Source organism: Cavia porcellus, unplaced genomic scaffold, assembly GCF_034190915.1.
Source record: "Cavia porcellus strain 051 isolate PalLab524CR breed Dunkin Hartley unplaced genomic scaffold, mCavPor4.1 scaffold_12, whole genome shotgun sequence".
NCBI lineage: Eukaryota > Metazoa > Chordata > Mammalia > Rodentia > Caviidae > Cavia > Cavia porcellus.
Window position 1 is genome coordinate 51,072,834 of NW_026947495.1, and position 16,643 is coordinate 51,089,476.

Here is a 16,643-nt window from a genome sequence, read left to right on the forward strand (position 1 = left end):
GAAATTTTATTTTGATTACATAAGATGAAAACTGTGTTAAAGATGAATTTTATCTCGTATTCATATTGCTTTTAATTATTATACTTATTTTTGCTCTCGCCTTAACTTTCTCCTACCTTCTCAATTCACAGAAAATAAAAGGACTATATTTTTACTCTGTGGAGAAAAAGGCAGTTCTAACATAATCCACTAGCCAATAAAAATATTTGGAAGATATTTCAGAAATAAAGAATCCATGAGTGCTTGATTTAATAATGATATTGTTTTGCAGAACAAAGAGGCCTATTTGATGTGTGTGTGTGTGTGTGTGTGTGTGTAGTATTGAGGATTGAAATTGGAGTCTTTGCACTGAGCTATATTGCCAGACTTTTAAAAAAAATTTTTTATCTTGAGACAAAGTTTTCTAAATCACTAAGTTCACGCTGGGCTAAATCTTGGGATTCTCTTGCCTCAGATTCCCAGGGTTCTGGGATTATAGGTGTATGCCACCATGCCTGACTTACTTTTGTTTGCCTATTTTTCCCAGGAAATAGTTACTGAAAGCTTAATGAATGGAAGACAATCTGAACCAAGGTTAATTTTTATCAGCATTTATGATTCAACTAATAGAGTTGGTATTACTGACTATAATCCTGTTAGCATTTTTTTTTTTCTAAAAATAAGCATTTCAACCAACCTGATAGCTGGACACCGGCATCTTCTCCACTTTCTGAATTTAAGAGGGAGTTTTCAAGGATTTGAGCTGTACTGATAATAACATCATGGGATTTGACAACTTCTGGAAATGATATTTTCAGCTGAGTGTCACCACTTAATCCAGTAACACGATACCATTTCTTCAAAAATGGTTTGAACTCTTTAGTGAAGAGCTGTTCAACTAACATCACCTTAAAAATGAGAGGATTTAAAAACGAGAAAAAGAGAAAAAGTGAAGTCAGAGCAAAAAGAGTATCGCTCAAAGACCTACTATGTGCGAGACATTAGAAGTGTTTATATAATCAGTTAATTGGACATAACAACCTCTTCACCATCTCTTGCTTTCATCAGGAGGCATTTATTGTTTACTCGTTTGCTGTGGACATTGTAAAATATGTTTGGTGCCTTAGAGACATTCAGTCTAGCTGGACATATACATCAAGATTAAATAAAATTAAACACCTTATTGTAGCACAGTGTGATAATTCACTCAGGAAAAAACATACAAAGTGATAGCAAAGAGGAAGAAACAACCACCGCTTAAAGGAAGGATTTGGAGTGAATTTGATTCTGATAAACAATGCTTCAGTCAAGATTTAAATTGCAACGGATGTTGGATATGGAATGTATTATTATAATTTGTGGAGCAGGGCTACGCTGTGAACATTGGGCAGTGTATTTTAAATTCATAGAACAGATCACAGGAACCTTATGAGTTGTACCGTAGTGATGACTCACCCAGTTGTTTGTTTTGGGATCAAGCCTAAAGGGCTTGATGTCTTAAGGGCTGGAAAGGGCAGGGAACCAGGAGGGAAGAGTGAAGGCCCTGACTGGAAGAATGAATGGGAAGTGAAAGAATGAACGGCTGCCACAGCTTTGGTGATTGCAAAAAGACAAAATGGTAAATTGATGTGGCAAAGAAGTGGACGTTTTCCACCCTGTTCAGTTGCCTGTATGTTATAATGTCTAATGAGGTGGCTGGACTGACACCTCAGCGCTACACCTTACTATAAATCCAAATTCCTCTAGACCAGCAGAGATGAGGCAGCCCATCTTGAGGGGCTGATCCTAATAGGATTTGCCCAGTGAAAACCCAGAGGCACAAGTGTGACAAATAGAGGGCTGGCAGGAAGAGTTTCAAAGGCAAATTTCAACCATTCACAATTATGTCACTCTTAGTGTGATTACCTGACAATGTAATCAGTGGGTATCTTGCCAGTAATGTGCGGAATATCTGTTCTTCACCTTTTTACTTAAGGTGAATCTCATTTATGTGTTAAATATGGATTGACAATCCCATTGGCTGAGGCTAGCTACATATGGAGAGCATCACTTTAATTTTCAGTAGTGATTACGGAGGCTTCTAAGAATGGATGTGGAGAGGACAGTGAAGAAAGAGGTAACAGAATCCATAAACTCCAAGGGGGTCCTGGGGACCTAAAGTGAATAATTAAGGGTGAAGAGCACGAGAACTTTACATAAGGTGGAAAGACACTCAGAAAAACTGTCACAGTGTTTATTTTTTTCCCCAAAGGACACTCTTTCTGGTTTACCTGCCACCAAATCACTTAAGAGTTTTGGGAAGTACAGGTGCTAGAGTGCTACTCAAAAACTTCTGAATCTAGGGACTAACTCAGGACAGGGCCTTAAAATTTTCACTTAATGAAGTTCCCATATGATTGTTAAGGCCTTAAAATTAGAGCACTACAGCTTTTCACTCTGCTCCACAAAGCCATCCCTGACTGATTTTTTGCTACAAGTACTATTTCCACTATGTAAAACATACAGCATGATCTGGGATGGGAGTTGGGGAAAAAAAAAAAAAAAAAAACCCTCTGAGAAAGAGTATAAAATCGGCTGGTGGGAAAAGACAGCTTTCTCAGGAGGAGAGCGCTTGGAAAGAGCCACTCAAGTCACTGCATGTGGGTGACTTTGACAAAGTCTAGATCATTTCAGGCATCTTCATTTTCTCATCAAAAATAATCACGAAGGTTTACCTGTCACATGGTTAAATTAAGTAGAGGCTAACACATTGCTAGTACTCCAAAAATTTCTCTGCTATACCTTCCATCTTTCTAGCTGTAGAAGATGGCCAAAAAAAAAAAAAGGATCAGATGACTTCCTAAGAGAAAGGTTAAGATTTCATCTCCGCTTCTTATAATCACTGGGTGGTCCCAACGAGGCCAATTAAAACATTGGAGGCTCGACTTTCTGATGGGAAAAATGATTACCTTGGAATAACAATGTTGGTTTAATGAGATAATATATAGTAATATTTTCAAGTGTGGTAAAAATTTATTATAACCTAAACATAAACGTATCATTTTTTTAATTTATAGTTTCCTTGGGTATAGAATCTGCATTTGATTTATTTTTCAATACATTCATGCTGAATGACATAACCAATAATCTGTGTGCCATGGAATTACATAGCAACTTGAAGTCCTCCCATAAAAGTTGAGTCAAAACTTTCTAAAGGCAAGCAGCATTGTCTCATGTAGAGAACAAAAGGAATTTATCACTGGAGATAGGGGGAGATGGTGTTAGGATTCACTCTAAGTGGCACGGACTTCCTACTGAAGGACACAGAGAAAGCCAGATGCAAGCATGACATGGCTAATCAGGAGGTGTGTGGTCTCCTTGGAGCCTTTTCCTGAGATGTGACAGAGTGCTTGCCAAGACTAATCAAACCCAACTGCTCCCCACTTCTGCTGAATCATATGGGGCTGCACTGTAGCATCTGAAGGAACCTGGGATTTGTCTCTTGTGATGTGGAAGCCTTAGATAGGAAATGGAAAGTCTGGGAGCACAGGTGGTGTTTTCATTTCTCCCTGCATTTGAAAGTGATAACTCTGGAAAGGGCAGAGGAAGCGAAAGTAAATCGTATGAAGAAACAAGATTTCTCTTTTCTAGATCAAAGGTTACAGTATCTTGAGATATTGGGCTTAGGTACAGATTCAGGGTATTTTGATTTACTGGGCTAGAGATTTCCTAACCCGATTAAAAACAGCTGAAATTATGGTAAGATTCAAAGAAATGGGGGCAGATAACAATTATGGAATAAGTGGGAGGACTAGTGTAGGAATTCCTAGGAGGTCTGAGGAGAAAACAATAGAAAAGAAGATCGGGGCTTCGAGTTATGTCCTCAGATGTTCTCAGAACAGTACAGGGAACAATACAGATAAATTAGACGGCCATCCTCAAGAATCACCTATATATGGTGGGATGAGAGATTTCTGTCTAGACTAAAGCACTGAGAGAATGGGAGGTGCATTAGACAAAGACACGAGACCTGAAAGGATCAAATAAAATGAATGATTTCAAAAGATACACATAAGTATTTGCATTTGAGCTTAAAATTAATTGCATAAAAATAAGGGAGCTGTGGCTTAACAGGTTTCAAATGAAAAGAACTTAAGACTTTTAGAATGGCAAGGCAGATGAGTTTGTGGCTGTCAAGGGCAACCCATTCATAGGCAGAGGAAAGGTGAGATCTCATCTCTCCTGTACTCTGCTATGGTAAGACCATGTCTGTAGCATTTTCTTTCTCTGGACGTCATGTTTTAAAAGGGCCCAATAAACGTCTAAATGAGCAGGACAACTTAGAATAATGAAGAATCTGGAAAATATGCCCTATGTACAAAAATCAAGACTATGAATGCTTATCCTGGAGTAGGAGAGAAAAATAACATAGGATCTACAAGACATGGTTGTGAAGAGTTACTATGAGGCAAGAACATTAAAATTTACTCTATATAATCACAGAGGAAAGAATTATAACCAATGAGTGTGAGCATCAAAGAAACAAATTTGGTTCAACGTATGTATGACTTTCTAACAGTGTCAGTTTTCAAAGAAGGGCTAGATCCGTCTTTTTAGGTGAGATTGGCTTGATATGTGGAAGTTACCTAGCAGAAGTGAGACTACCACTCTGCAAAGAAAGAAAACTGGATCTCAAAGGATGCTTCCATCTCTGACCCTGTGACCAGATAAGGAAAAAACAGAAAGAGATGAATGAAAAACAATTCCTAGCCTTTGGGGCTATATGGTTTAGAGGAGGTGGTGTAATTAAAAAAGAGACAATAAGGAAAGGTGCTCTTTGAGAGGGTATATGGAGACGATGAATTTCAGAAAATGACAAAATGATCAATTGGCATAAAATATCAGTTTAAATAACTTTGAGGCCAACTATCTTTGTTCTTTTCTCCACATCTGGCACTTCTGGCTAAAAGGACTCAGGCCAAAGCATTTATTTCATTAATTGTAAAAGTGAGGTAAAAGGATAGAAGGAAGAGTTAATATTTTTTGGGTCTGACTGGGAATTTAGCTCAGTGGCTCATGTTCTTGCCGGGTAAATGCAAGATCATATATATATGAGTTCAATCATATATATATATATATGTATCAGACTTTTTCTCTACACACACATACAATCTAATTTGAGTTTCAGAATGTAATAGTTACTATTTTGTTAATTTTATGAGAACCAATTATGGATAAACAACTTGTCTGAACTACACTGGGAGGTGAAAATAGGATTCTAAATTATTTTATTTTAAAGGGTGATATCATTTATTGAAAAGTTATGGACAAATACAGTCTAATGAAGCACTACTATCATCAAACTAAGTAGATAAATAAAAGTGTTCTAAAAGTAGATATCAGGATGTAAAGGGAGCTCTTTAGGGTTACCAGAAACACACGAAGTGCATTTGGAATTACATGACAGAAATTACTCAAAGCATGGATTCTGAGTATATTCATTAGCATTTAAAAGCAGGTTAGTGTTAAAAGGTTTTTAATAACAGACATCTAAAACATGAGAAGTTTTATAGTCTTACTATATTCTATGTAAATGAAAACATAAGAAGGGAAAAAAGACTACTCTTGCTTGTGAACAGAATACTTACATTTATTCCATAAAATAGAAATAATTATCTTCTTGATCTACAAATTTATAAGTTAATAAATTCTCATTTATGTGAATAAAGCTTGAATAATTAGACTATTTTATAATGAAGAAAAAAAACTTCAGGTACAAGATACAAATTATCAAAGAAAAACTTCAGTTGCATTTAATGTTACATGTATATAGCACGTATAATCTTTGAACAGTGTTCATGTATATAAGTAAACCAAATATTCATTTAACTTACTTTTTATCCTCAAACTACATCATAATATATTCTAGATAAAGAGGTTTGGCCATCTTTGAGTGTCAGTTTTTAAAGAGACTCTAAAAGATAGTATTTGATCTAGATTCCAGAGATACTTTCAGATCACTCGTGTTTATATGCAGTGATAGCTTAAATCAGTTGCCACTGGAATACATTTTGGTAAATGCAATATTTATACATAGGTTATACCTATATTAATTTAACATTTTGGCTTCATAGGAAGGATACCATGCTAAGGCTAATCCCTTACTTGCTATATTATATTATGCTAAATTAAATTAAATCTCCTTGTTACATGGCTACAAATGTTATTACAGAAAAGAATAATACAAAGAAAATGAAGAAGAGATGTGACTTCTGTGTTGTTTGAGTACCTTATTGACAAGCACGATAACTTTTCCAGGCTCAGATGCTTGTCCCTTTTTATCCAAGTGATCCTTGGCAATGTAAACGGCTACTCGGGTTTTCCCGCTGCCTGTAGGAAGGCATATGATGATATTTTTTCCTTCCAAAGCTGGCTGGGCAACTTCCATTTGGTAAGACCTGAGCTTTAGTTCTGGCTCAGGAGATGCTCTTTTTGCCACATTCTCTTCATCTATAGAAAGTTAAAAAGAAAAAAGAGAGAGAAACAGTAAAATAACTAAGGCCAGGAAGCCTGTAATTGATCATAGGCCTCTGTGGCTTGTTTCCTTTTCAAACCTACCTTTTTTCTGTTTTCTGCACCCACAAATCAGTGGCTTCTCTGCATTTTCAGGTTATAGCCCAGAAACTGCATCGTGGAAGTGGAGTAGGGGTGTGTGCAAGGGAATGAGCTAACAGTATAGAGGCCTGGGGGTGCAGGAGCTGGGAGTTTGTTCTCAGAGAGTGCACAAAGCCAAAGGGATTTACAGAAATTGCTGCCGCGCAGGACTGACAGTTGTGGCTGTTAATGCATCAGCTTTCCTTGCCTTTGGTTAGCCATTGTGCCTTGTTTTTCTTAGCCCTTCCATCTAAAAAAGTCAGGAGGAACTAGAACAGTAGAACTCTTTGATCTGTATCACCTTTATTCTTTACTACATAGAAGATATTACAGCTGATATTGGCTCCTTTAATGGTCAAAAATTTGTCTGACAATGAAACGTGAAAAAACCATGTATATGTACAAACACACACACACACAGAGGAAGAGAGAGACTGAGAGAGAGAGAGAGAGAGAGAGAGAGAGAGAGAGAGAGAGTCTTTATGAAGAATTGGTTCTAAAACCCCTATGGATATCAAAATCTTCATCACATTCCCCCATACCCTTCAAATAATTTTTACATTGCTTATAATATCGAACGCAACGTAAATATTATGTAAATATTTGTCATTTTGCATTATCTAGGAGGCAATGATGAGAAGAAAAGTCTGTGCTTAGTATGAAAAGTGTTTTGATCGGCAGGTGGTTGAGTGTGCAGATGTGGAACCTGCATACAGGGTTTGTGTGTATGAAGTGTTCTTTTCCTACTTGAAGAAGTTACATTGTACAAGGCAATATCCAGAGAGTAGGAGAAAAATTCTTCTCATGCTACTCTTTAATTGTTAGGTTTTCAATTTTGGTTAAAGTAATTTTATTGCTTAGAAATAGATTATGACTAATTTTGCCACTTAGTTTTGATGTGTGAACTGTGTAACTTCCTTATATGTATACTACTACATATTAATAATTGTCCTGAAATCTAAAGCACAATATATTAAAATATTTCCAAATAAAATAATTTAGATAAATTGAAAGTAATGATAAAGTAGGTACTAACATACATTAGTTTTATGACTGTGAGGATAAGATTATTATGACATATCTGGGTTCAAATTTATTTTATCTATATTTGACAAGGCAGAAGATCTAAAAAGGTATAGCTTAAAAATTAATAGCAAAATAAATACTAATTTAAAAGTCTATCTTATGTTTTATATAATCACCAGAAAAAGTGAAGTGTCAGTACTTACCAGTATGCTCTTTCTCTTATCAATGATTATACTAAAACTAAACTAATATAATCCCATTAACTTCTAAAAAACTTGCTGATCGCTTCATTTCACCAACTGAATGATTCTACTTAAGTGAGTTTTAATTTGTTCTACTACCTGAATAGGTAGGAAAATTCACACCAAATACCACTTAGCAAGAATCGTCTACTCATCTGGCAGGAAGTTTGCTTTCTGTATGCATGAGTAAAGACAGATGCAAGACATTTAAGCTATCAGTGGATCATCTGCTGATTTACGTAATTTAATATGACTGTCATGAAAAACTCATATTAAGATCATCAGCATTTAAAATGCACATTTTACAAGTATTGTATCTGTGTTTGTTATGAACTCTGTAGTACTTTTAACAGTTCATTGTATTATGTTTATGTAAAATTCAGATTTATTTAAGAACATTACTTCTCTATTAAATACGTACATACATATATATATATTTTTCTTTTGTATAGGACATGGAACACATGACCTTGTGCTTGCCAAGCAGGCACTGTTCCATTGAGCTATATCCCTGGCCCAACTAAATGGTTTTATAATCCTAATATTTCATCTCCATTATGAGCATATATCATGTAACTTTCCAAAAAGAACTATATTTACAAGTTTATAAAGGAAGATGTATTTTCAGCAATGTCTAAAGCAAGATCCAGTAGTCTATACTTGCTAAATTGTTATTTGCTCAATAAAATTTGTTAGACGATATCAATGCATTCTTTTCATTGATTTTCACTGTGGAAATGTCTATGTAGATTTTAAAAACAACAAAATTCTGTCTTCCTAGTACCTTTCAACAATGATTTCTTATTTTGTTTTTCATATCCTTCAAAGTAACAAAGTTTAAAAAGAGAAATGTATATTCATATTCTAAATTTCTATCCTAAGAATGTAGAACCAAGTCCAATTAGTTAATATCACTTATGCATGTTAGGTATTTACTGTACTAATAAATTTAAGAAATAGAATATTAAAAGGCTTATTGTGTTCACAATGTAATCAAAACCAAACTCCAAAATGTGAAGTTGTTCTGTTAATTAACTGCTTGTGTACCACAAATTCATTTTTGTAAATATTTACCGAACACCTATTATCTGCCATAAACTGCCAAATAATACTCATTGTAAGGTATTTGGTCAGCTAGATACCTCCACAATCGTCTACATTTTTTAATTCAAGACAAAGAGATCTGATGAAAAACACCAAGTTTAAGAAAGAAGCACACAGTGGGTGTGTAAAAAAATTGAGTTGGATTCAGTGTGAGAATAGCATCCAAAGAAAAAGAGCTGGGTGCGTGTTAAATCTTCAGCCTGGTTCTTCCCTTACCACATCATCTGATATAGGGAAGGGAGAATTTACTCACATAATGAAAAAAAGAGTTTCTCTTCTGTGTAACCAGAAGGAGAAAACCGGGCTGATATCAGTGAATGAGGAGCCAATTTCCTTCATAAAAAAGAAATTTGGATTTTTGCTTGTTTGTTTATTTTTGTCTCTCTGAAAAGCATAATAAATTAAACATGATAATGAAAATAATACTTAAAACCCACGCAGGTTTTAAATTACTCATGAAATAATGATTGAAGACCTTAAAGCATGCTATACTACATAAATGGTCAGAAAAAATGAAATCAAATAGGATTTAAATAATAATATTCTATTGGAATTGCACCATGTGGCAAATTTCATTCTCACATTGATTTTGACAGCTGAGTTATTCTTGGAGAGAAAAGGTCTGTCACTGCATGTGTTTGAAATCGACAAAGTATTCCTTTACCTATAGTATGAAACCACAGAAAAACACACTATTCCATTTGGGCAAATATTAATAGACATTACCTTGAAATAGTAAGGAAACACTTTCTATATGTCAGGCCAATGTGTGTTGACACAAACATTGCCACTTTTGAGAAGTAGTATCTCTCTCTCTGAAAATGGGTAATGGAAAAACATGTTTCTTAATACAATTAGAATATTTAAACTTTAAGGAGCTCTGGTATAATACTTCCGCAGAGAGCATAATGTGATCATGTTGGCTCATTTCTATGATCTTATGGCATACTATATGATTTCTGGAGAAAGATGAGAGACATATCCAATAAGATATTTTTATGTAAACCTCAAAGATGAAAACATAATCATAAAACACTTTAATACTTTTTAAATGATTCATTATATATTTGAGAGGTCACAAATTTACAAAGATCTTTTATGGAATTGATCGTTAGTTTAACTATAGCATGCACCTGAGGATAAGGAATTTAATATTTTTATTATTTCATAATTTTGCTACTCACTATGCAAAGCAATTCTTTGTTCCTAAACACTAACCCATCAACACTTCAATAATGTCCCTTGAAAATGTGTTTGTCTTAAAGAGGTATTAGTCAAAATGTATTTGCTTTCCAAAAGTAGGCTGTATTTGGATTTATCACGTCTTTCATGCCACATTGAAGACTAAAATCAGCAAATACATTTGCTAACAGCTCTAAATAGGCAAGATGTCGTGCACATAGAGGCTATGCTTTAAATATTTATTGAATGAATAAATATTGTTGAAAAGCTCTTACTTAGACAAATAAAAATTAGGATGAGATCCAGAAGTTTAAAAATAATCAAGAAAGATGTTAAATATTACCTAGAATGTATTTTGAGATCTAGAATCAATAAAATGTAGTAGAAATGTTAATAATGTTAATTATTAAATCTAACAATTTTATGATAACAAAAACAAATACAATCTATAGAAATAAGCACATGATGAGAACTTAATGAACACTGATTTGATTATAAAATCATTAGCACTTATAAATTATAATTAAAGTTATCACTGACATTTGGTGAATTCTCTTTCCTCAAACTACTTTAAATTATTCTAAGTAATTCAAGACTGTGATTGTGATGGAAAAAAAATATAAATAGAAGCTTCAGTCCAGTGTAGAAAGTTTTTAGGGCACATGACCACCTTCATGTAAACTACTTTTCCCTGGTAGGCCTCTTACGTGCCTATATTTCTCTCCTTCTGATAGTGTAGGATGGTCTGAATTACAGAATTTTTTAAAGTGAAAAAAAGGAAATCACAAAAAAAGAATAAAATAATTTGTTTCTTCATTTGTCACTTTTCTCCTGCTTCTTATCTAGACATACTACAAAGCATTTTGTGATATATTAACTATAATTATGAATTATTTAAAAAATATGGACAAATACAGAGTTGTGTACAAAAGACATGCCAGAACTCATCACTCATACTTAGGGAATGATAATACTTCAGCTCAATAGTAACCATGGGATATGCACTTAAGCAATATAGAAAGAAATAAGGTGACTACCAAACTGACAAGTGAAAATCTGATAAAAAAGAAAATATTGCTGAAGGTGTGGGGGTTGAGAACAGGTGCTCTCATTTATTGCTGGTGTGATATACAACTAACATGGAGAGTAATTTGGAAATATCAAGTGAAGTTTTCATTTTGTGAATAAAATATTTTGTAAGCTCTATTCCCATTTAAAAGCTATGTGCACAAGCTAGAACTCTTAATGCAATTTCTAGCTCTTCTTTCTAAGAGAGGTCCTGCTTGTTATCTCCAGTCCTGTTTCTCTTGTTCATAGTGTTAATTTTTTTAATTTAAAATGAATTCTAATAAAAAGTAGCATTTTGAGATAGTTGAATGTACCAATTATGTACGGGGTTTAAGTGTGGTCCAAATTAAGTGAAACATCTCATAAATAAAGTAGATAGCATGGCTTTATGAAATGTGATATGTATCAGGCCAAAAAGATATGTAGTGGATCAAAATTAGGGCTTGGTTTTAAGACTTTTGTAAGTTGCACTTTTAAAGAAAATAAATGGCAAGGTTCCAAAGCAACCCAGTGTAGAAAAGAATTGCTTTAACTGCATAAATACATTAGGGAGGGTATGAACAGCCCCCATGCATCCCACTATATGGTGTCTTATCTCACACTTTTTAAGGTTTACACAACAGTTAGGCAGTACCTGAATCACTTCCCATGGTGCCTGAATCACTGCCCATGTTGCTGTTATGTCCAAGACTTTCATCTAAGCAGCTGACACTTCCTTCTGCCAAACTTGTGTCTGATTCTGCAAAGGAAAACATTTTAAAATATTTTAAAAATATTTCTAAGAATAAACGTATTTTAGCTGCACACCTCTACAGCACACAGTACATACAGTTCAACGCAAGTGGAGAAGGCATACTCAGACAATCACAAACAAAAGGTAAGAGTTTCTGGCAGGCTATAGTTTAAAAAAAAATCTACTATGAATGAGCAGCTGCTGGATGGTGACTCAAATACATATTATCTACTTAAAATGCTGTACAACCAATAAGAGAACCAATGCAAACATTTTTGAGAATTTATGTTTTTTGTCATCTCTCTACATGTACATTTTGTACCCCCGCCCAAAAGAATATCTATACTTGGTAATGGCTTTTAAATGAAAATTATTACATAGGAACCACTGAGCTATTTTCACGTGAAGTAGCAGTAAACTAATAAATTCTAAAAACAGAACTCTACTGATTAGTTGAAAAAATAATAGTTCAGTGACAAACATACATTCAAAACATCAAAACAGTTCTCAAAAAATATCACTAACATCTGGCATCGTAGTCATACTAAGCTTCTGTGATGTTAGAAATAAATATTTTTCTTTACTGTAATTAAACAGAGTTAATTTAAATCAAAGAGTTACAGTTAGTATGAATGGCTAGTACATACTCTTCCCTTCATCCCAATTTTTTCAGTAGCCAATATCAGTTCTTTTTGAATATCTTTTCCTCAGAAGAAGAATTTCTTCAATAGAGCTTATTCCCAAAGACATACAATTCATCCTCAATTAAAGCTAGAGTGAAACCAGTCAGAACAGGGTGCTCTGGTTCCTAGCAATGGTTTTGAAACCAGAAGAACTTGTGAGATTTGTTATTAACATTGCTCTCAGCCTACTTTCCTCTTACTGAAAATGGGCCTAATGTCATTTATCTCACAGGATTTGATAGCCATTAAGTACAAAAAAGCCTGTGGAGAAGTAACTTAACTGCTGGTAATTAGGAAATAAAATAAAAATCAAGTAAGCAGTATAATACTAGGGCAGAGACTCCATCTAATAATGTTTCCATTTAATAGCACTGCATAATACTTACCTGGTTACTATCATTTCACCCTATAGCTCCTCAATACACTAATAAGTTATATTGCCAGCCTTTAGTTATTTATAATTGCTGCTGCTAGACATTTAGGGTAAGCTATTGAAATGGACAGACCCTTCACATATTTAACAATACAACGTCTCCAGAAAATGATGCTATACAATTCTAATCTACAAGTATGTTCTGTTTTTTTTTTAACAAGCTAATTTTTCAAGTCAGATATTTCTTCTACTCTGTAGGACCCACTCTTTTTAGATGTGTAGTTGACAAGTTTGATAAATGGGTACAGCTTTGTAAGCACTGTGACAATGAAGACTTTTTTTATCACTCCAAAAATTTCCCATAAGCCCCATGTTAGTCAGTGCCCTCCTGGTATTCCCTGACAAGTATTGATCTGGTTTCTTTGCAGCATTGCCCTTTAAGAGCGGATTCATATAATATGTAATCTTTATATCTGGTTTTCTTAATTTAGCATAAGACTGAAATTCTTCCGTGTTGTTATATATCCTTAATTTCTTCCATTTTATTGTAGACTCGTATTTCATTGAACACTTGTGATATCTCACACGTTCTCCTTCCAATTTGGCTAAGCCTCTTTAGCCTGGACATTCAATTTCCTCCAACACTGACCAAATATATAATATTTCTTTCTTAAAAATTAAAAGAAAGCTAATAAGAAAGTTGTGGGAAAATTCTCAATGGACATGCATACTGTTTAAGTATATTAGCACAACATAAATACACTAATGTGAAAATACTGTGCTTATCAGTTGTCATAGATTAGCTCTAAAACTCGGATTTGAGGAATCCCTTATGATCACACAGGGAAACCTGTATATCTCACTGAGAGATTTTAAATATGGCACTTCGCAATTCCCAGAGGTATGCCTTGTTAGAAGCTCAGAGGCGAGTGTGGGATAGAACTGTCAAGTCGAAGAGCATTTTGGGCAGATGTACTGATGAAAAGAGAATATGATTTTGTAAGGAAAAGGCAAGGTGTAAAATGAGATGAGGAAAATGTCACTGCAAGGATAATTCCAGATCTGGAAATATAGGCCAAGATTTTTGAGGCAAAAAAGTAAATTTTGATATGCTTTCATTTGCTGTTTTAAATGAGAATTGAGAACTAAAGAGCTAATAACAGAATTAGTAAAAGGAAAAAAGAACCAAATTTGAAACTATATCATTATTGTTCTCCATTAATATCATTAAGTTCTCCATTAAATATAGTAGTGGAAATTATATTTGATTTTCACTTTATTTTCTAATTACTAACAATTAAAGCAAAATCTTAATCGTACTCTTAAACCAAAATCTTAAACCTACAAGTAATTTATTAATAAGCAAGTTGCTGCTCAAAATAAGGCATTGTTAAATTCATTATCTAAGTTATTTTGATCTCACAATCAAATCTGCAATGTGTCACAACTCAGTTTCACAGATGTATGCAGACTGTGTTTTAAAACTCTCAACATCCTCTGTGAAGCACTTGTTATCAGCTCAATCTTACAGACTGACATCAAGACTCAGAGAGGTTAAAAGGCTTATCTATGTCACACAGCTATTAAGCAGACTTCCCATTTTCTGAATGCTTGACCTGGGTTCCATAGGATTTTTTCCTCAATGTTAAGTAAGGCTGAAGCATTTTATGAAGCTTTGTAAACAAGCAGACAATTCTGCGTCTATAGTGTTGAGCGAAATGAAAGTTGCCTTTAAAAAAAGCAATGGAGATTTTCATTGTAATGACAAATTTTCCACCAAAATTAACACAAATTTTATCTTTCCAAGAAAAATACAAGTTAGCAAGATGATTATGCTTTTCTAACATTTCTGTATCAATAATAGACTGTCACTAACTTTATATTTCAATGTCCATGCTCATTTTGGGCACAAGTAAAAAAAGAACACTTCTGTCCTCGTTGCACAAAATTAATTGCAATATTTCTGCTAGAGATTATTATAAAAATAAAAGGGAATACATACAGCTCTATTTCTTTGTCACTTGAAGAGTATATAAATCTCTAGCTTCTCCATACAAAAATACTTTAGTTTCCTAGGCAGCAAAAGCTTATGCATTTTGATTTTTCCTTTCATAGAAATATTAACTACTAAAGGAAATAAATTTAATAAGAAAAGAAAATATATCTCTCATAAGTCTGTAAATGACTTCTTCAAAGATTTTACTCCTGCATTCACTTAAATTTATCACACACACACACACACACACACACACACACACACACACACACATTCAAGAAGTAAGATCAGCCAAGTACTTTTGTGATACAAAAACAAACATATTGAGTGTAGGTTCCAAAAATGTCCTGCAATTGACTTATTCAGGCTTATCTTGTCTTTGTACCTTTCAAGGTAAATCAATCTGGATTTAGGTTCTAATAAAGGAAATCCTGTGTATATGATTTCAAAGTAGAACATGTGAAGCAGTCAACTGGCACCAAGATGCTGCCATCAAAAATAACGGGGGTGGGAGTGACCCCATCATAACTCAGCGACTGCCATCAAGTAACTTAACCCTTTAAAGAATATAGATAGCAGTTTTTGCTTTTATTTATTATAGGAACGATTCTGTTCAATTAGGGAAAAGAAACTTGAAGAGAAAAAGGTCTCAAATGTTCCTGAAGTTGTGGCTTAACAGAGTTGAATATAGCAGTTAAGAGTGTGTGGTAGATTTAGTTAGCTTTTACCTAGGTGTTATTTTCTCTATGGAAAATAAACGATCCATGAATACACTAACAGTAATTCTATTTAAAGAAAAGTAATTATTCACGTCAAGTTCTATTAGAGTGAAAGAAAATTATACTAGTTGAGTTAAGAGGCAGAATATTCTGTAATGATTTTGTAAACAATACAAAAAGAACAGTTTTGCTTACGATGACAGTGTATGTTTTAAACCAATCCACGGGTCATGGGAAAAACTGCCTGTTTGGAAATGCTTCTTGAATATTTTGCTAATATGGCAGAAATATTAACTAGAATCCAAGAAATTTCATATTTATCATATCACAGACCTTTAATAGTTTAAAATATCTTTAAATCATTTTGAAACCAAAAATATTGAAGTTTAAAAAAATTCAAGAGAAAAACCTCTTGAAGACCTTTTCGAGGTCTATTTTAATGCTAAGTCTGCCCTCTGGTGGAAAATATTGATTTAACATGCAATGAACAAATGATACGGTGTTTAGAGCTAAACTTTGCTGAGTAGAATATAAATTGGTCCTTGCTTTTCTATTCAGATAACATCACTCCTGTTTTTAGTTTGGTTGCATTTTCCAAGCCACGGACTTGCCTTCATTTTTGCCGCTTGCCTCAGTGGATCATAGGTAGTCTTTTTGAAAAAGCAGTTTTGCGTTCCAACAGGAAACAACGAGAAAGTAAAAGGCCTCTTAAAAACTCCAGTTGCTTGGCTCTCCTAAGCTCTGTGCTTATAAGCTCATCAAGTCGTCTAATCTTGCTTTTCATGGTAATCGCCTGTTTGCTCTGGTTCTGACCTCACCATGCATTTTAGCAGTATCACACCTAAATACTCTGCCCTCCCACCAGCGCCGCAACCCTCTGCTTGGAACGCACATCTATACGTGGC

At 34.2% G+C, this 16,643-nt stretch overlaps 1 protein-coding gene across 2 annotated transcripts in view; it reads right to left on the minus strand.

The window, feature by feature from the left end:
* Positions 1-16,643, minus strand: part of Ifih1 (interferon induced with helicase C domain 1) — a 55,088-nt gene that overhangs the window by 14,293 nt on the left and 24,152 nt on the right. For both annotated transcript variants that reach the window (XM_063259168.1, XM_063259167.1), the window contains exons 4-6: positions 11,869-11,973; positions 6,248-6,468; positions 677-887 (exon numbers count right to left, since the gene is read on the minus strand). In XM_063259168.1, the coding sequence (XP_063115238.1) occupies positions 677-887; positions 6,248-6,468; positions 11,869-11,973 (537 nt within the window). The remainder of the gene's footprint in view (positions 1-676; positions 888-6,247; positions 6,469-11,868; positions 11,974-16,643) is intronic.